This window comes from Clarias gariepinus, chromosome 4 (genome assembly GCF_024256425.1).
Source record: "Clarias gariepinus isolate MV-2021 ecotype Netherlands chromosome 4, CGAR_prim_01v2, whole genome shotgun sequence".
In the NCBI taxonomy this organism is placed as follows: Eukaryota; Metazoa; Chordata; class Actinopteri; order Siluriformes; family Clariidae; genus Clarias; species Clarias gariepinus.
The window spans coordinates 39,312,440-39,334,258 of NC_071103.1; the positions used below are offsets into that span (position 1 = coordinate 39,312,440).

At 40.2% G+C, this 21,819-nt stretch overlaps 1 protein-coding gene across 1 annotated transcript in view; it reads right to left on the reverse strand.

Moving 5' to 3' along the window:
* Positions 1–13,400: 13,400 nt before the first annotated feature.
* arhgap29a (Rho GTPase activating protein 29a) overlaps positions 13,401–21,819 on the reverse strand; it is a 54,880-nt gene continuing 46,461 nt past the window's right edge. Inside the window, exons 15-23 of the mRNA XM_053494597.1 lie at positions 20,857–20,985; positions 18,279–18,377; positions 17,152–17,315; positions 16,865–17,053; positions 16,636–16,773; positions 16,284–16,516; positions 15,895–16,192; positions 15,029–15,143; positions 13,401–14,701 (exon numbers count right to left, since the gene is read on the reverse strand). Coding sequence (XP_053350572.1) covers positions 13,818–14,701; positions 15,029–15,143; positions 15,895–16,192; positions 16,284–16,516; positions 16,636–16,773; positions 16,865–17,053; positions 17,152–17,315; positions 18,279–18,377; positions 20,857–20,985 — 2,249 coding nt within the window. The 3' untranslated portion in view covers positions 13,401–13,817. The remainder of the gene's footprint in view (positions 14,702–15,028; positions 15,144–15,894; positions 16,193–16,283; positions 16,517–16,635; positions 16,774–16,864; positions 17,054–17,151; positions 17,316–18,278; positions 18,378–20,856; positions 20,986–21,819) is intronic.

The window sequence follows — 21,819 nt, forward strand, 5'->3', positions numbered from 1 at the left end:
GAGGCTTAGGGCACGAGGCAGGGAGCCTGGATGGGGTGCCATTTTATCGCAGGACACATGCACACACACACACACACACACACACACCCACACTCATTCAGTCTACGGGCAATTTGGGAACAACTAGCCTAATCTGCATGTCTTTGGACTGTAGGAGGAAACCAGAGTACCCAGAGGAAACCCACCAAGCACAGACATACAAACTCCATGCACACAGACCCCGAGACCGAATCGAACCTGGAGCCTGAAGGTGCAAGGCGACAGTGCTAACCCCTAAACCACCATGCCACCCAACTTATTTTAATTTTATTTTAAAATGTATGTATTGGAAGCGTTAATGTGGTAGAGGTTTCCCAGCTGTAATACATGGAAAGAAATGTCTTTCTGTACAGCAGAACTCTCTGTCTAACTTATTAATGCAAAGAAATCACATTCTGTAAGGTTGAGGATCTCACGCCTTGTTTACACTAAGTTGTAAGTCTTTCATCAGACATCTTGACCTTCATGTCTTAAAGTAATGATGGACTGTTTTGTCTTTTCTTAATTACATCATTCCATACATGTCATAGTTTTGAGATCTTCTGTATTGTTCTACAATGTAAAAAAAAAGTTATTATTTAATTCCTATTATATTATTGTCATTTTTGTGATGTCTCATTATAGGGCGTGGTCTTAGTTTATTTATCTTTTTTTTTTTTTTTATTCAAAAACCAGGGGGATGAAAAACTTTTGCTCTCACCTACAGTACAGTACTGTACAGGAATAAAACTCTACTTTGCTAAGTGTGGTATATAAAGATGACCACTAGAGGTCAGTGTGCTACAACAAAGTATTGTTTTGTATCACTAACTGAAAAGAAATCACACATGGTGTGTGTGTGTGTGTGTGTGTGTGTGTGTGTGTGTGTGTGTGTGTGTGTGTGTGTGTGTGTGTGTAATAATAAATGCACTGCTTGGACAAGAAAAAACACTAAGACACTTAAATGTAATTCAGTCAACTAGGGCAGTGGTGTCTCAGAGGGCTAAGGCACTGAGTTACTGATCGGAAGATCGGCGGTTCAATCCCCAGCTCCACCAGGTTGCCACTGTTGGGCACTTGAGCGAGGCCCTTAACCCTAACTGCTCCAGGGGTGCCGTATCATGGCTGACCCTGCGCTCTGACCCCAGTTACGCTGGGATATGCGAAGAAGGAATTTCACTGTGCTGTAATGTATATGTGACAAATAAAGGCTTAACTTTAAGTTTTGATTACACACACACACACACTGTGGTATCCAGTTCATGTATAAAAATGATTCCTCACGCTCGCAGAACCATATGACATGTACCATCAGGGAAGAAGAAACCCTCCATAGATGTAATCCTCCAGTGATTCAGTACATTCAGGTGGTCAGCTGACTTCATTTTATTGCCACTTCATTTGTTACTGAGTCTCGACCTGAGTAACTGATCAACCCCAGATCATAACACTGTCTCCAGAGGCTTGTACAGTGGACACTATGCATGATGGGAGCATCGCTTCATGTCCTTCCCTTCTCACCCTGACACGCCCATCACTCTGGAATAGGCTCAGTCTGGACTCATCAGGTCACATGACCCTTTTCCATCACTTCAAAGTCCGAACTGTAACCTTTTTCTCTGATGATTTCTCATCACATTAGATGTGTCAAGAAATGCTCTTACTGTCACTATTGAACATCGCTCTGGTTTATACTGTTGTTTTTTTTAACCATGCAACGTCACCAAGTGTTTATGTGATCGCCATCCAACCAGGTTTTGATAATATGTTGAGTTCCATCCCACAAATATCAAATCTTTGCTTTCTTTGCCTGATGGGGCCCAATAATTTGACCCTTCCAAAACAGCATGTTATTGTTTTTTTCATTTATTTATTTGTTTACTTATTTAATTTACAGAAGTGTAATTTAATATCTCAGGCAATTTTTTTTCTTTGTCCTACTTAGATATTAAAATATATGATAATAATCAGGATTATAAATCATAATTGCTGTAATTAAGTCATAAAACTTATCAGGGACAAAATGCTGATGGTTATGTTCTATAAGTTTTTTCTGTACTTGTTCTAATCGAGTTACATAAACCAGTAATCCTGTAAAGCTGCTTTGTGACAATCACATTTGGTAAAAGTCCTATACAAGCAATGAAGTATAATATAACCATGGTATAGAAACAGCCTAAAAGCTTTTGTTAAGGCAAATATTTAATTCTTGTACTGGGTCAATATTCACACGATAAGACTAGTCCAACCCCCCTACCCCTCCCCCACACACACCCCTGTGCTTGACTTGTCTTATGGTAAGGAAAAAACAAACTGAAAGCAGGAGAGAAAGACACATGAGTGCTGAACTTAAATAGGGAGACAAGACACAAGACATACATGAGATAATCAAAACAGGAAATGAGATACAGAAGAAGAAGATTTAAAAGATTAAGTGATTGCCTGCCATCTAGTGGTCCAGGAGAAACTGTTCAGGTGTTTGTGACATTCAAATTCCATAAAATCTGTTATATAGTATGATTTTTCAACATCAAAGCATTTCAAATTTACTTAATTTAAATACATTTATTTTACCTTAAGTTAACATTTAATGTATCTAAAAACACAATCTTAAAACTGATTATGTCATATGTGGGGAAACATTAAAAAAAATGGAATTATGGAAAAAATTACATATGTGTTTTAACAAATTAACAAATAATTGTATTTATTTGTTTGTTTGTTTGTTTGTTTGTTTGTCTGTATGTTTGTTTAGGCTTCTTAAAATTCAATACCAGCTATTCAGAGGTTAATTCTCAGTGTGTTTGTGGTCTTCAAGGTTAATTATCACAAAAAAATAAACAAACAAAGAAAACAAACAAAGAAATAATACTGACTTTTTTATACTGACTTTTTTCTGGCACACTTCTAATTTCACATTAGGTGTTTAAGTAAATTATTTATTTAACAGTGTATTAATTCTTATTACTAATAAAATATTTATTAACATAATTAATTAAAATTAAACTTAAGCGTTTGCATTTTTTATTTAGTTTTTTGGGACATGTCTTATCCCATATTATGTGTTTAAAATATTTAAGCATTAGTTATTAAACATAGTATTTAAAAAGAAAAATGACTCAAATGTTTGGATTTTTTTCTGGCACATGCTGTCTTCTGTCTTTGGTGTTTAAATACAGTTTTTTATGTAAATGTGTATTAATTATTTATTAATTAATAGAATGTTTTGTCTGTTATTTTTTATTGTGTTTTGGATTGTTGTGATTTTTATCATATATACTTTGTTTAAAAATATCTAAATAGTTATTTTTGTTTGTTAACAAAAATTAAGGGAACTTTTTTTCTTACATTTACATTAATACAATTATCCCTTGGAATCTTATAATAATAATAATAATAATAATAATAATAATAATAATAATAATAATATCAGTTTATTAGATTAAAAATGCTACATTTTATCATATTATTTATTGTCAACTTTGAGTTTCCTGAAATGTATATAAAATACAGTAAATGTAAATCTATTAAATGTACATGTCTTGTTGAATACGAGGGTTGTAATAGTTGTGAAGTTTGTTCACCCGGGATGTTGGGAACGGTCTCTGAGAGTCTTGCTGGTTGACTGATGCTCGGTCTCGTTCCAGAAATCTGCTTTGTTTGTCTGAGCGTCTCAGCGTTCAGCTGAAGCTCCTCACAAAGCCAGAGGCAGAGTTCACATTCCGTCCTCCGCCTGTCTGACAGCTCAATGCCGCGCCCTAATTAGAGCCGGACCGTGTCGGATTGAGCCGTGCCACCCGCGAGGATAATGTCCTCATAATGATACCCACAACACGTTCCTGCACACACATCCCAACACACTTTCACCCCTCACACACACACACACACACACACACACACATACACTGATCACTCCTCCGGCTCACACCATGCACTCAATCACACACTTCTGGATTTTTAAAAGCCTAATGCTGGTAACAATCATTTTGTTTTTAACCAGTCGTAAGAGGTCAGACATTATTACGAAGTAGCACACACACATGTACAAATGCAAATTTATTTACAACAGCATCAAACACACTGCTGTGCCAAAGAATGGGAGACTTTGTGTTGTGTTTAGTTGTGGTGCGACCGTCCTCATGGTAAAGTGGAACTGTCCCTAGTCACCACACACATTACAAGCAGACCACACGGGGCGTCCATGCGACCTGAGGTATGAACACACTTACGTAATGTATAAGATGGATGTATATTTAGTGTGGGTGCAAGCAGAGACTCCGTCAGGACTAACGATGACATCATAATTAAAAGGGAGAGCCAGAAGGAAACAGAGACATGAGGAGAAACTGGGATGTAAAGCGACCAATTACTTCACCGTCAACAAACCTGAGTGATCAATGAGAGATCCTTATCTTGGCAATATTTCTGAGATGACAAAATCATATCCTGATAATATTATCTACAAGGAATCTATAATCACGCCGAGGTCTTCTAATGTTGCACAAAAGCTTACTTCTAGATGCTTGTGGTCCTATGACTAGAACTTTAATCTCTTATCAGGATTAAGCAGAAGGAAGTTAATTAACTTCCAGTCTTTTATGTCCTTCACACATTGCTCAAATTTAGTAAGTTGGTGTTTCTTATATGGCTTTGCTGAGACGTATAACTGTGTGTCAACAGCATAGCGATGAAAACTAATACCATGCTTATGACTTATGTTGCCTAGAGGAAGCATGTAGAGAAAAAAAGCAGTGGGCCTAAAACTGAACCCTGTGGAACACCAAACTCCACTTGAGAACATGTAGAATAATCACCATTTAAATCTATGAACTGATAACGATCAGTCAAATAGCATCTAAGCCAGGGAGGGCTGTTCCCTTAATTCCTACTACATTTTCTAATCCATCAAGGACAATACATGCATGTGTGGTGTCAAAATTTGCAAGCAACACAAGCAAGGAGACACAACCCTGATCAGAGGCCACTAGAAGGTCATTTACCACTTTAACCTGCGCTATCACTGTGCTGTGATTAGGCCTAAATCCTGACTGATACAGTTCATATATGTTATTCCTATGTAGATATGAACAAAGATGCTGGGCTACTATCTTTTTCTAGGTTCTTAGAGATAAAGGGGAGGTTTGATATCAAGCAAATGTACAGCTGATAGGGGTCAAGGTCAGGTTTCTTAATTTTGGTTTTAAAGATTTAGAAACATTTAAGAACCCATTGCTAAGTGCAAAGAAGAAGGGGTTAAATTATTTTTGGTACTTTTCGTTTGATAAAACATCAATCTTATGCAGGTATAGGATCTAGTACACATGTTTATGATTTTGCAGAAGAGATGATTAAAATGAGTTCAATCACTTGAAAGAGAGTAAAATATTATTTGCTAAATAGTGCTGATGTGGTATAATTAGATTATCACCTGCATCAATGTTCATTAAAATGTCTTTCTAAACTGATAAATTCAATTTAAGTATAGGAAAAATACATGAAGTCCTCACTTCTACATGGTAATGATGTGCATGTTGATATGGCTTTGGTGGTCTTATTCCTCATTCCTAGTGTATCTCAGAGCTACATCACACACTTGCTGAATGGCTGATGGCGCAGACACAGGGACACAGCACCTCTGAGGTTTGTGTGTGTGTGTGTGTGTGTGTGTGTGTAGCCTCTCAGTCTGTGGTGTGTGAGTGAAAGGCGAGTGTGGAGAACGGGGACACCGGAGCTTTTTGAGGTCTGCAGGGAACGCTGATGTGGCCTTCTGCCCGGAACTCCACACTTCTACACTCCAGCAGAAGAGAGTGAGAACGTCCCCTCAGGGACACACAACACACCTAGTGCTAAAGAACCTGCAGGTGGTGCTGTTCAGAAAAAAAGTCCCCTTGTGTCAGGGCTGTGTACGAGTCAGAGGTAATCTGTAAGTTTACTTACATCACCAGGACAGGCAAGTTTACTGAGTGGCAAGTTTATCATTATTATTTGTTTTTCTCGCTTTTTTTCTTGTCTTTTTTTGGTCATTTATTTCTTTTTATTTCTTTCTCATTTCTTTAATTAATTTCATTTCATTCTCATTTTCTTTTAGTTAGTTTCAGTTTTATTATTTTAGTAATTCTCTATTTCGTTCTTTCTGTTTCATTTCTTTTTTATCTCATTTCTTATCTCATTATTTATTTGGTCTTTACTTGTATTTTCCTTTTTCCTTGTCATTTTCTTCCTTACTTTCTCATATTTCATTTTTTGTCTCTCCCCATTTTCTTTCGTATCTCATATATTTTTTTTTTTACTCATTTCTTTAAAACATATGGAAGGAGTCTCCAGTGCCAATACTTTGTAACAGTTCCAAATTTTTTTTTACAAAACTCACAGTGTACCTAAAAAAGGATGGACAGTGGATAATAGTCTATACTGCTCAGTCTCGTGTTCAGGGTCGCAGGGGGCCTGGAGTCTGTCCCAGGAGACCAAGGGCACGAGGTGGGATACACCCTGGACAGGGTGCCTGTTGGGACTGTGGTAGGAACCCGGGGCACCGGGAGGAAACCCCCCAACCATGTGAAGAACATGCAAGCTAAAGTAGAGTGTGTCAGTGTTTAATAAACAACACATTTTATTCCTTGGTAAGATGATGTGGTGTGAGAGAGAATGTTGCAGGAAGCTGATCAGCTTTAGGATGGTGACAGTCAGTCTGCTTCATAACCTTTCCAGCACTGATTATTTGACCATAACAGCACCACACACACATTTTATTCCTTACATAACCAGTACTTTCCTCTTCTGCTCTCAGGTGACTTTCTTCATTCTCAGCTTTAATAAATAGATCTGTGAACGAGTGTTTCCTCTCCGGGTTTGTTCTTGATAGAGATTCAACAGAAACAATGGGTATATTTTTGAAAATTTTCTCAAGTGGAATCTTTCTTCCTTTCCCCGGGTTCCTTTTTTCCACTCGTCCTGCAGTTTGGAACGTGACAGAAATGGAAGTGGTAGAAATGAGTAAGTGCTCTGAAGGCCTTGGCGTCTGAGTCTCCTGAAACAGACAGAGACAGAGAGAGGCCGAGTCGAGCCGACAGGATGCTACATTCCCCGCCTCCCTGTTTGGCCTCGGCGTCTACCAAACACCATCATCATCATTCCAGCCTCGTCGCATCTGCCACGCTAAGATTTACAAACAGAGAAACCGCACGGAGCATCTAAAGGCCATCGGATGGAATTAGGCTTCCACAGACGCACGAGTGATGTCCAGGTCACTGAGCATTTGCGTAAAAAACACGGCAGGCAGAGGAAACGCTGATTTCCTGACTACTATAAATACTGTACATAGCTGAGCCCTGGAGAGAGAGAGTGAGTGAGTCATACTGTACATAACAATCTGGGACTCTGAGATTCAGCAGGTAGAACATGGTCCGGATCAATTACCTAAAGCTCTAGATATTTCACTCATTCAGTGAAATTCATCCATATTCAGTGATCAGGATAAAATCATTGGGCTGCATCAAGCAAAACAACTCAGGAGATGTGATGACTGGAATCGGGTTAAGGCACGTCCGTGGCATTATGAAATCCTGGAAGGAGAGTGCTGAACCATTGAAGAAATCATGAATGGAGATCACTTAAACAGTTGGTGAAGTGTGATGAGATCTTACAGGATTGGGACTAAACAGCTGTGTGTCCATAAGAAAACCACTTGTTATTGAGACCCATCAGTAAAAAGTGCTTCAGTTTGCTAGGGAGCATAAAAATAAGACTTTGGAGTGATGGAATAAGGTCATGTGACCTGATGAGTCCAGACTGAGCCTATTCCAGAGTGATGGGCGTGTCAGGGTGAGAAGGGAAGAACAAGAAGCGATCATGCATAGTGTCCACTGTACAAGCCTCTGGAGACAGTGTTATGATCTGGGGTTGATCAGTTACTCAGGTCGAGACTCAGTAACGTTATGGGGCAATAAAATGAAGTCAGCTGACCACCTGAAGGTACTGAATCACCAGAGGATCACATCTATGGAGGGTTTCTTTCCTAATAGTGTGAAAGAGTGGTTCAGGGAGCACGAGGAATCATTTTCACACATAACCTGGACACCACAGTGTGTGTGCAATCAAAGCTGAGATCGAAATATTATCTGATTCTTTTTTTAGCCAGAGAGTTTATATAGTCTGGTCATTGACTGATGAGGTCATTTTATTCAACCATGTTATGCAAATTATAGACTAAAAATAAGATTTTTTTTTAAATAAAATGAGCAAATCATTAGAATTTCCATATTTTGTGTTTGTGCATAATTCTATACTATGAAAAAAACACTATACACTTATCCTCATTTACAAAACGTTAAAAGCAAAACAAACCCAGTGTTTTTTTTTCTATTTATTTATGAGCACTAATTGGCATCAAGGACAAAAGTGTTCCCTGCAAACAAACAAACAAACAAACAAACAAACGTTAACACAAAGTTCAATGTCTGGTGCGAAATTTTAAATTTGCTGAGCACATTTTTGGAGTCTAAGCATAAACACACACACAAACACACACACACACACACACACAAACAGACATCCTGAGGGCTGAAATAGTTTTCTGTAGTACTCACTATGCCTGGGAGACGTTACCTCTAAATACAATAGAGTGAAGATTAGGAAACAAGCTCCGGAATGAGATATCCTTCCTGCGGGACCATGTGTGTGTGTGTGTGTGTGTGTGTATAAGTAAGTGCAACCTCAGAGCGGCTGTTCATCATGGACATGGGAAGGAGGCAGTTAGAAAGACGTTGGCTTTTTATTCCTAATTAAATCTTTGATAAGACTGGCTTAAAGACTCTGTAAGTAATATCTCTAGGCCATGGAAAGTTCCGAGTGTTCAGAGTCGGGTTCCACATCTACTGTACATGAGCTCCACCTTATTCCAGTTGATGAAGTCACCTGTGTGTGAGACGTCAGTGAGCATACTAACAGGAATAGAAAATGCTGAGTGAAGACCAAATAACAATACTGTGCAAAAGTCCTGACACCCCGCCCACTCCCTTCATTTTTTTCATATTTAGCTTCCAAAGCTCCAGAGTTTCTTGTGTTGTTTAATGTAGTCTTGAGAAATAGTTCTCAGAGCTTCCTAAAGAAATGTATTTGTTTGTTAAGCCACATAACCATCTAACTTAAGTCCTGACCCAGTGAGGAACAGGTGCAGATGATGACAGATGATCAGGCGGTGATAAGTTTAATGCTGTTGCTGAATGCTGAGGGGCTGGAACAGACGAGAGGGGAAATGAGGTCGCTGCTGCTGAGATCTTTGTACTTTACAGTCTGTGGAAGTAAATATTTGTTCCCATTTCTTTCATGCTATCTATATAATTTCATTTCATATGAAGAAATAAGGGGGTTTTCTAGTTTTCTTCACCCCTTTACTGTAAAATTCACCATTTTCTGTTAAATCAGTTTTTTTTTTCCTATAACAGTGTTTGAAAGGGTTTAACTTTTATTATATCACTCAACACTCACTCACTCATCTTCTATACCGCTTTACCCTGCATTCAGGGCTGCGGGGATCTGGATCCTATCCCAGGAGTCTTAGGGCACGAGGCGTGATACACCCTGGACAGGGTGCCAATCCATTGCAGGGCACACACACACTCATTCACACACTACGGGCAATCTGGAAACATCAATTAACCTAACCTGCATGTCTTTGGACTGTGGGAGGAAACCAGAGTCCCCGGAGGAAACCCACCAAGCACGGGGAGAACATGCGAACTCCATGCACACAGAGCCGGGAATCGAGCCTGGCTGGGAACCGAACTGCAAGGCAACAGTGCTAACCACTACACCACCGCCTTATATCAGAGTATCAGTAATTACCAGAAAATATTTTTTCTGAGTTAATAATGACATCGTACTATATGTAAATCAGTTTATCCCTACCTATAAGGTTAGTGAAATTAGTATAGCAGTATAGTCTCTCTCTCTCTCTCTCTCTCTCGCTTATATTACTGAAAAAAAACAAGTGCAAACTCCTCTGACATAATAGATCAGCGTGTTAGAACGAGCTGACACTGGAGACTCCTTCCCTACGTTACATCACCATATTTACGTTTACATGATTTATTTACATGGTTTCTACACGTCCCAGTCAATGAGCTGTTACTATAGAAACTGGTGACTGCACTTCTATCACCAGTTACTGCTGTTAAAAAAATAAAAATGAAAAAAGTCCAGAATTCAGCCCCGCTTTCAAGTCATAAAACTACAAAATGAAAAGTATCTTTCTTCCCTTTGTTCTTTCTCCCGCTTTGATTCTCTCGTGCTTGGACATCGACATTCCTGTGCGTTTATCTGGATGTAAATGATTATAATAAACTCTGAGGAAGAAACAACAGGGCAATTTAAATTCCAAAAGTGACTCACAATGAGGCACAACGTGGTGATTATGGAGCGGGTCACGTAAAGGACAGACGGGCAGACGGACGGATGTAGCGCTGTCTCCTTCTGACAAACCAGACAATATTATAGAGTTAGCTTCTAGGCACACACACATAGAATCAACTAGCACCCACGCTGACCCTCAACACCCACATGACACATCACACACCACCCAGCGTCCGTGCATGTGTGTGTGTGTGTGTGTTTATACTCATTATATATTATTTACACCACTGACAATGGCAGTCTCCACAGAGACACGTATGTTGGTCACATGCATGTCGGCAAACACAAGACATATGAGTCGTATGTGTGTGAACCTGTCACTCAGCTCTATCTCTTACACACACACACACACACACACTCATCCAAGCCCATCTGATTAGTTGCTAAGGCTGAACCCAGCCAGAGATTTTCCCCCGATCTGTATGAGAAAAGCTCCAGAGAAGAGAGAGAAAAGAGAAAGCCCTGCGTTCCTTCACTCGCACATTTCCATATGAAAGGCGTTAAAGCGGCCTTTCTAACACGGACGCCTTCCTCTCCTGCCTTTTGCTCTCACTTTTCCCTAAACTGAGGGTGGCCATCACCTGGCGCACTCTGAAAACAAAAAGCGGAACAAATCATAATTATATTATATTATATTCTGTGTTCAGTGTTTTTATTTGAAATGGATTTAAATATGATGCTTCCACCACCATGCTTTGCAGTAGGCAGCGTGTGATATTCTCAGGCTGTTGAGTTTCTGCGAACAGAAAAGCTTTACCCAATCTCTAAATTAAAGTACACTTACGGTCTCAACACACCAGAAAAACTTTTTTCAGACACCTTGGCATCCTTAATGCTCATTCGCCGGTGGTTATTGCTCGTACAGCTTCTCCTATCTGAGCTGTGGAGCTCCTACAGTGTTCCTCTTCACGTCATGGATGACTCCCGTCTCCTTTACTAGTGGGAGGTAACTAAGTACATTAACTTTGTACTTTCTGTGCTTAAGTACATGTGTCTGTACTTTACACGAGTAGTTTTATTAGAGGATACTTTTTACTTTTACTCCACTATGTACTGCTGCAAATATCTGTACTCCTACGTCACTATATATTTTGCACTGCGTTCATAACCACAGTGGTGTGTTGTATCTGAGGCAGGAATTTTTATGTGTAATTGTACACATTGCTTTTCCTAAAACCAAGAGAGAGAGAGAGAGACTTTTAATACTTAAGTAAATTTAAAGGCGAGCACTTTTACCCGAGTAAAATTTCCCCTAGGAATTTCCTCTTTCACTTTTTGTGTAGTTTGTTCACTTCATCATCTGTTCTAGAAGCTAATTCACAAACAGCTCATCACTGGACATAATCACTACATTATGTATGTAACCTGCATTGATCTCATCACACATCTGAGCAGTTGAGGGTTAATGGTCCTGCACAGGGGAACACCAGTGGCAACTTGGTGATGCTGAGGTTTCACTTTACACTTAATGGATAAGAGGCTTCATTACAAATAAATCACTACTGTACATGTTTTAAGACCTATTATACAGAACCGTGCAAAAGTCCTGACCCTCATCATTTCTTCATATTAAATAAAATTAGATGATGTAGATTGAATGGAAGAAATGAAGTGAACAGATGTTTTACTGTGACGGACTGCGAAGTGTCTAATGTGAACTGGTTGTTTACATAACTCAACAGCAACCTCATTTCCCCACTCGTCTGTTCTGTTCCAAACTTGTCTTTTATGCTTGAATGATTTATAGGTCACTATAATAAACAAAAAGCATTCCTCTGAAACTGCTCAGGTACAGGGACTAGAGTGAAAATGAGAGACAAAAAGTCCCTCAGGAAGTCTGGAGAACTATTCTGCAAGACTGCATAAAAAAAAATACAAGAAAGTCCGGCTCTTATGAAGAAATGAGAGGGTCAAGACTTTTGCACAGTACTGTACTGTATATATTATAGATTTATACATGGGCAGTTCAAGTCGACCCAGGACTTGGGATAATTCTGGTGAAGGTGTAAAAGTGATTGACATTTACAGAAGACTTCAAGCACACAGTATGGTGACGAGGCTGGGAGTCATTTCTACATGTTCTGGGCCATTAAAGGAGTTCCTGGGAGGCCAGGGCTTCAGACATGAAGCAGGCAGTCTAATCATGACTCCAGTATACTGAGAAAACTTTCTACCTTGATGGTGTCCAAGCACTAGTGAAACACTAGGAGAAGTGCATTAGTATATCAGGGGATTATATAGAGAAGTAAAGGGATTTTTTACTTTCATAACTGTGTTCTGTTATTTTGTCCAACCAAAAGTCCCGTAGAACAGCCTTTAGTTGTCATAGCAGACAAGAAAAGCAACTTTGGCTTGATTTGGGATTTTTTTTTATATACAACATGGTATAATTTATTTTTATAATTTAGTCTTTGGTATTTACTTAGACCAAGCTCCATATTGGACATGGAGTGCAGAGGTTATGCCTTATTATATATCCTGTGTAGTGCGCTAGTACAGAAAGTAGGGGTTTTTAATTATAAACATTGCCTATATAGTGTCTAAAGACCTGTCTAAGCATACAGTATGTAGGTATAGTTTGTGAGGGCCCTCTTGATCTTCTAAGGAATTCTTTTCCACCATTCAGGGCTTTTGGGGGTCTTAAAATTTTGCTGATCTGTGCTTCGAAAGGCGATGGGGCAGGGTGCTTGGGCCCGCTCATCGTTGTTTGCAACTATATTTATCTTTTAAAATCTTTTTTTAAATCAATTTTTATAAAAACGTTTCTTACTGGATTACTGCATAATACTATGCACATGCTCTTGTTACAGAGTAAAGTCTGATAATACACTATATGTTGCACAGCTAAAAGAGGCTTAAACCCTTTTACCATTCATAAAAAATGGCTTGTTATTGAGTTTTTGTGTACTTCATGTTATGAAGATTTTTATATAACGTACAAAAAGAGGAAGTGATGACGCTGAACACTTGCACAAATGGTTGATGAAATAGTTTTTGGTGTAAAAGATACACAATACACTGTAACATGCATATATTAAATGTTCAGTACACGGAGAATGATTAAAAAATAAAGTGAAATTGCACAATGAAGTCCTGCTTGCGGTGTCTTCAAAACCGTTTATAACAGACACGTTTCTGATTGCAAGTCTCCTCTCGTTTAGGTCCTTTTCTTTGTTCTTCTGTTTTTTTTTTTTTTTTTAATGATGTGGCATAAGAAAGCTAAGTGCATCCTGTATTAATACTGGCTCCTGAGCTTGTTCCAATTTCACAAGCTGCCGTCTCCAAAACAAAAGGAGTAATATATTAATATATATATAAAGCTTATATATACGTATAAAAAACATGTCCTCAAGGTGTCTTTATACAGTATGTACTTATACATACAGCTCTCATACAAAGTGGGCTTCGCGGTTCTCAAAGTCCTGCATGTGTCTCGCTCTCAGTCTGGGGTAAACTGGTTTGGTCTGGATTTGGCTGACCTGGGGGTCTTGTGCAGGATCTTCATCCACAGAGACCTCCAGGCCGAACTCCTCCTCCTCCGCTCCTTCCTGCACCTCGTCGTCGTCCTCGTCGTCTTCCTCGTCCTCGACGGTGATAATGTTCTGCACATCCTCTTTCGTTGTAGCACTTTCGACCTCTAACGTGTTTTCTGATAACGTCTCCTCTTGCGTTAACGTTTTGTCCACTAACGTTTGATCCAGGGTTAACGTTTTGTCCCGGCTCCCTGGCGGTTTGTAGAAAGTCCCCGGTGGAGGCTGAAGGGTGCGTGGCGGTCTGAAGGCGTTTTGGACACGGCTATAGTCGGCACCGTCTGTCTTGCTAGTGCTGATGCTACTGCTAGTGCTGTTACGCAGTAGTGTGGAGGGGGAAGAAACTGTAACGCGACTTATTTCCGCCTCTCCAGGGAGCTTGGCCACGATCATGGCTGTGCGAGGAGTGATGCCGTAGTGTTTGTATTGTTTGTCCCACGTCCTGCGCAGAGTGTTTGTATCTATATATGTGTTCCTGTAATGATTAGCAGCTCTGCCTTTGGGTTTTTCCTCTTCAGAAACCTCTTCGATGGCAGGGTCATGACCTTTCAGCACCGTGGGTTCCGAGGTGGAGTTGCGGGCGTTCAGGAGCCGCTCGGGAGGCATGCTCATGGGACGCGAGCTGGTTTTGGGACGTGGCCGAAGCTGCACTCGGGTGACGTGGTTCTGACGAACAAGTCGAGGCGAGTTCCGCACTTCGGGGGCGCTCGAGGAGAGCACGCCGTTCACGTTCTCCGGCTCGGCTAAAAGTAAACAAGCAGAAAGTGCACTTTTAGAGAAGAAGGAAGAATAAAGCCCATTATTCTCACTTTATACAGTATAAGCAATTTAGAGACGGATAAGTTTGGACATTTCGGGCACTGAAGAGGGTTCACATTAGTATTATTACCATCATTATAATGCCCGATAACACTCTACTGTACCACTCCATATGAGCAATAAGCACAAGAAGTATCACTACATAAAATACTGCTTTGTACTGGATACTTCGTGCACTACACAGGACGCTGGTTAAGCTGTTAGCCCTGTTCTAGTTAAATCACCAAAGCGATATCACTATTAATACTGACCTGGAGCGAAATCTGTCACATCAGGCATTGCTTTCACCTCCTTCACTTCCTCCAGCAGGTGTGTAGAGGGAATCACAGACGAGTGCCTTTTATAGGCCTTAGCGCTGTGGTGCTGCTGAAATCAAAACACAATGGAGTCTGTCAGGCCCGCTAACATGCGAGCGTAACACAAAAACACACAAGATATGCAGATTGTATGTTTAACACAGGCATGGCCTCAGTGTTAGTTAGTCTTAATTAAGCAGGTGTGGCTTCTGTGTCTTAAAATCGATGTTGGAGGCGTGGTATGCTAGTCTTAATGAAGGAGGCGTGGCCTCAGTGTTTCTTAGTCCAAAGGAAGGGGGCGTGGCATTGGGGTTCGCTGGTCCAAGTGAAGGAGGTTTGGACTTTATTAAGTCTTAATGTAGTAGGAGTGGCCTCAGCGCTTATTAGTCCTAATGAAGGAGGCATGGCCTTAGTGAGTTGTCAGTCTTAATAAAGGAGGTGTGGCTTCTGTGCATCAGTTCTTGTAAAGAAGGTGAGGCGTGGTCTCAGTGTTTCTTAGTCCAAATAAAGGAGGCGTGGCCTCAGTTTGTTAGTCTTAATGAAGAAGGCGTGGCCTTAGGGCTTGTTAGTCTAACCAAAGGAGGCGTGGCCTTTGTGTCTTTTAGTCTTAATGAAGAAGGTGTGGCCTTAGGGCTTGTTAGTCCAAATGAAGGAGGTGTGGCCTTAGTGTGTGTCGGTCTTTGTGAAGGAGGCGTGGCCTCAATGTGTGAATCTTTGTAAAGGAGGTGTGTCCTCAGTATGTGTTAGTTCTAACAAAGGAGGTGCGGCTTGTTTTTTGAAATGATAAAATGCACTTGCTCTAGTAATTAAAATCCACGCACCTCTTTAATGTCCAGCAGGGATCTGGAGTGGCGGTTCAGGCGCTGCTCCTTTTCCTGAGGCGTGAAGCGGGATTTGATAGGCAGAGGCGAGTTCCCGTCCACGGGGCTGAGCGGGGAATCGAAGATTAACTCGTAATGTCTGATGAGCAGTTCTACCATCAGCGCCTGGTACGGATAATCCACCAGCGACGAGAGCGACACCTCGGCGTCCGTCTGCCGCGGCTTGATCAGCGTCGGGCCGAAGATGATGCCGAGGTTACTGGCGGTCATCTTGTTCTCATCTGCTTTCTCTGTTACTCTGGACAACACGAGGTGAAGGTGTAAATGAGCGATCGATAATAAAAGTGAGGAACGTGTCAGTGCATTAGACTTGAGATGTGCACACTCACCTGTGCAGGTGCTGCATCAGGAACTGCAGGGTTTTGTGATGTGTAGACGGCAGCTGTCTCAGGAGGTCCTTTATTTTGAAGAGAACGCGTTTGAGATCCATGCTGATCTGCCGAGGATCCGAGGAGGAACCGCTGCGAGATGCCTCCACCTCCTCCATGATGATGCTCTGACTCTCTTTCGCCAGACCGATGAAGTCATTATAGTAACGGAAGAGGATGAGAGGCTCGGGAAGCTGACAGAGGGAAAAAAAACGCCGATATTTTTCCTTCTTTCTTTTTTTTATACATCATTATAGAATCACAAGCAAAAAATGATTTTATCTCGGGTTTTTTGTAAGATGTGGAGGTTTACCTGGCGCAGGTAGAGTTTGAGCACATTGCTGATGTCGTGAGGGTACAGATCTGACAGCTCCACCAAATCTTTGCCGTTCTCGAAAGCCTGGCACAGCTTCTCGACACGTGACTTGGCTCCGTTCACCCTGTAAATTCCCTAGAAACACAAACGCGCATCGTGACAATCGAGACGTGTCCTGTGCGTGTTTCTTCCGCGTAAAAGCATCAAGTTGAAAAGATGAGTGTACCTTAATACCCAAAGCCCTGTTCTCGATCTCTGAAGTACACTTCTTGATGATGAAAGGGATTCCATCGGGGCTATTTCTGGCCGCCTGGGCGAAGTCCACAGCAAACAAGTGCAGCTTCCCCTGCAGCTTCTTATGACCGCACTGGATGGCCAACGTCTCTAAACACTTCTTATGGCAGGCCAGAGAGCACTGAGTGAGTGAGAGACAGGATTCCAGATTAAATACTGAACATGAAGACACGGTGGGAACCCTGATAGAAGCTGAATCTGGTATACAGACGCGCTCACCTCCTCGCACTCTGCGCCGTGAAACACCACCAGACTGTCGCATTCCCTGCACTTAGACGGAGCTCGCAGTTTCCGCAGCTTGTGGGTCTGCGCCGCCTTCGACATCTGCGTGTTCCGGAAAGGTCCGGGGGAGCTCGCCGTCTCCGTCACCATCTCGCTCAAACCTACACGCACACATACAGCAAGATAAATAAAACTGGAGTCCTTCTCAGTGCCGGCGCCAGACATATGCTAAAAAGGCACGAAAAAATGACAGGCATGTCAGCAGACCGTCCACATACTTAGCATTTTATTAACATTACATTCTCGACATTCTGTTGCTTTATTTAAAACTGAGCGGGCGTTAAACACACGCCTTGGGGGGATCGCAGATGTGCCCTGTGGCAGAGCTTTCAAGTAAAAAAAATAAAAAGAAAAGAAAAAAAAGTAAACAATACATAAAAAAGGGCCAATTAGTGTATATTTTATATATATATATATATATATATATATATATATATATAAAATATATGATAATTTCCATTTTTAAACCCCGATATTTTATTTTGATTTTACTTTTTTATTTGTACATTTCAGTTTCATTTCAAAGATGCTGTATATTACCCATAATGCACTGCAGGGACTAAAAAACACTACATGTAGAAGCAATTATTTACAGCAAAGTGTATATATTTTTATGTAAAGCTGTGAATATAATGCATCCGTCACTAATTACTTTTCACAAAATGTTTTTTTTATTCACCAAAAATCTCAAATATCTAGTGGTCACACATTCATATTTATAATACTTCTTTTTTTTATTTATAACCCGAGTATAGAAAAACATCATTTTTTATTCTTTAAAAAAAATTTTTCCATTAGGTTGTTTACAAAAATATTTATTTTAAGACTAGCAGCACATTGAAAGAAATGCCCAACCTCTAACATTTAAAGACTAGATGTTTATCATTTAAAAAAAAAAAAAAAAGGCTAAACAATAAATAGAATACTAAGGTGAAAATAAAATATAAAAACAAATACATTTGTAAAATCAACTAAGATAAAGACTATCATTTTGGTGTGTTTGTGTACGTGTGTGTGTGTGTGTGTGTGATTGTTTATTATCCATCTTGAAGAAAGTGTGTTACCGTTATCAGAAGGCGAAGGCGGCTCTCTCTCGTCCAGGTCGTCTGCTGAAGACATTGTCCCAGTGGACGGTGTCCTAGGAAGCCTCCTTTTAAAATCCCCTAAAACAGGACAGAGAAGTGCAGCGATGAGCTTCATGACGTCCACGCTGTCCATGCAGTGTAGCTCCCTGCTCTCTCCGAGCCGTCCTGCTTTCAGCTCCGGCTCTCCGGACTACTCTCACTCTCACCTGATCTGATCAGACCTGAAGTGTGATCTCCCAGCCCTCTGCCCTTAACACCTGACTGAGAAGTGTGTACATGTCAGACCTCATGACCCGCGGCCTGAGCCGAGTCCCGCCCGAAACTCGTTCACACCTCCGGTCACTGATCAGTCTCAGACCGGGTGCTCCCTAACACTGTTAATGAGCGCTGGGATATACACACACACTCACACACACTGCTCATGAACCAGTTTATATAGGAGATTAATGTATCTCAATTACTCGATGTTTAACACCTACAGCGAAGATTATATAAAGAAATAGTGATAATAAAAAAATAATATGACAATGCAGGTGCAGTTGAGTGGGCGGAGCATGTTGAGATAAGGGGAATGGTGAATTTGCATATTCATGACTTCTTGATATAGTGGCGATACTTTTGACCTTATTTTGTGGAATTAATTAATAACTTATATAAAATAAGTTCACTTTTAGAACAGCAATGCTTTAAATCCTGCATTTATAGCTCATTATAACATCTCATATGAGGCACAATAACTTGTCATTTCTATAGGAATAGTCTTCATAGTTACGTCAATTTATAAAATCCGTTACAATATCAGTGCAAAACAATGGTAAAGTTATAATGCATTATAACACATGGTTGTTTTTACATATGCACTGCTAGTTATTATACATTATAACATACACCATGACTTTCTCTCAATGTAATCAAGTGTTTATAAACATATGTGACAAATAACAAAACATTATATACACTAAAGTATACGATACACCATGACTTTCCCTCAATGTAATCAAGTGTTTATAAACATATGTGACAAATAACAAAACATTATATACACTAAAGTATACGATACCTTATACAGTAGTACCTAAATTTCTAATCTTAGAGAAGTTTAGAGAATGGATTACATACAGGCATAACATATTTCTCCAGCTAGTTATAATGCATCATAATACATCCCAATACATTTGTCTTGCTATTTATAGTGCATTATAAAACAGGCCCTGCTACATTATCTTTCCAGCTGGTTATAATGCATTATAATACACTTCAGCTACATTATGTCTCATGCTGATTATAATGCATTATAATACAGGTCCTGCCATATTATCTTTCCTGATAGTTATAATGCATTACAACACACCTCAGCTGCTTTATCTCTCATGCTAGTTATAATGCATAATAATACATTATCTCTACTGATTAGTTATAATTCATTATAACACGCCTCAGCCACTCTTATCTCTGCTGCTAGTTATAATTCATTATAACACACCTCAGTCACATTATCTCTCCTGCTTGTTATGATTCACACCTTAGCTATATAATCTCTCCTGATAGTTATAATGCATTATAATGTATGTTCACCTATATTACATATCTCTCTTGCTAGTAATAATGCATTATAATACAGGCCCTGCTATATTGTCTCTCCTGATAGTTCTAATGTGTTACATGTCACCTCAGCTACATCTCTCATGATAGTTATAATGCATTATAATACACCTCGGCTATGTTATCTCTCCAGCTAGTTATAACATATTATGACGTCGTCTCTGCTATATTATCACTTCTATTGGATATAATCGATTAAAATGCAGGGTCTCCTAGTTAATCTCAATTGCTTGTTATAATGCATTATAACATAGTTCCTATATTATTTTACTGCTTGTTATCATGCATTATCACACATAGTGTGACACACATACTGTATACTGAAATCCAGGCTCATCTTGTAGAATATCTATTAGTGGTTATAATGCATTATAAAACAGACTGTGCTATACTATCTCTACTGCTACATTCTTTATTATTATTCATCATAACATAGATTTTGGTCGACCATGTACAGAGAGCTCTAATCAACATTATATCCTATTTATTGTATGGAAATGAGTTTGATTTAGACTGGACAGAGATGACATTATCATGACAAAAAAAAAAATACCTCATTTGCATATTCATATTCAACTGGACTTTTTAAATGGTGGAATTTATAGACATGTTTTTTTGTGTCATCCATCATTTCCATGAATTTATTACAACCAAATGACTACAGCAGGCACACAGTCGTGTCAGTGTGACTTTCTGAGCGCAGCTACAGGCGAGGGCGTGAACTGCTCAGGGCATTGTGGGAAAAGAATGCGGAAGAGGCCGTCACTTATCTGTTTATCATCAACAGGCTGTGATGGAAGTGTCATCACTCTGAGTGAAGGTTTCCTGAGGTGATTAGCGTGAGGCATTGTGAGTGCAGAAGATTAAAGTCTTTACAGCTTTAGAAGTGCGTATGCATGTGTGTATATGTCTGTACATGTGTGTGTGTGTGTGTGTCTGTGTGCACTCAGGTTACCTGGACTAGCAGTAGGTGAGTCCATCGATCGAGACTCGCTGCTGCCCCCGGCGCTCTCTGAGTCGCTGCACATGCCACCTCCCTGCCCCGCCGTAGTCCAGGGTTTAAAGGGAACCTGGATCCGAAGAGCTGTGAAGCAAACACACCCACCCACACACACACACACACACAGAGGAAATGAACCCAGCTGTATAAAATACTTCAGCAAATAAAAAAACCCTCTTCACTCTCATCAAGTGGCGTGTGTTCTGCTTTGAGTAAATGCAGGAATGCACAAGGTGCTCAAAAACCTGATACTCATCTCACACACACACACACACACACACTGTTTATTTCCCCCATTAACATGTTGAATACACACTTCAAAAACATGGTAATTATCAGAGTTAATCACTTCGGGGTGACGCTACACATCTTCACATAGTTATTAATCTTCCACTGCTGATAACGAGCGCGGCCATTAAGCCGGGATTAAACCCGTCAACTGAGACGTGAGCTCTGAAAGACCGACGGGAGGCAGGAGGAAACGCTCCGGAGGTGATGTGACCCAGAACATTTCTGGATTACCCGCTTTAGTCTGCTGAGAGAGACAGATCTTAAAATAAAGATTCTGTTTAGAAAAAGACAAGAAACTGGCAGCGCTGTTTAATCAGTCGAGCTGAAGCAGAACAGAAACAGCGCTTCCTCTTTCACAGGAAATATTTCAACACTATATACGTTATAAATATGTTTTCATATCCAGCAGAAGGAAAACCCCTTATGTGTAGGTAAAGTTTGGTTATTGTTTTGTTTTTCATCTCTTGCTTTAAAAAGGGAATTTAGCTGGAAATTCCTACATCGGTGTGATGTCTAAAAGAGGGAGGGGAGGGGGGGGGGGGTGGAGCAAACACAATCGGGGAAGTTTTTTTATATCAACCTTTTTTTTGCAATTGTATTTGTAATTGTAATTTCTTTCCCAAAAAC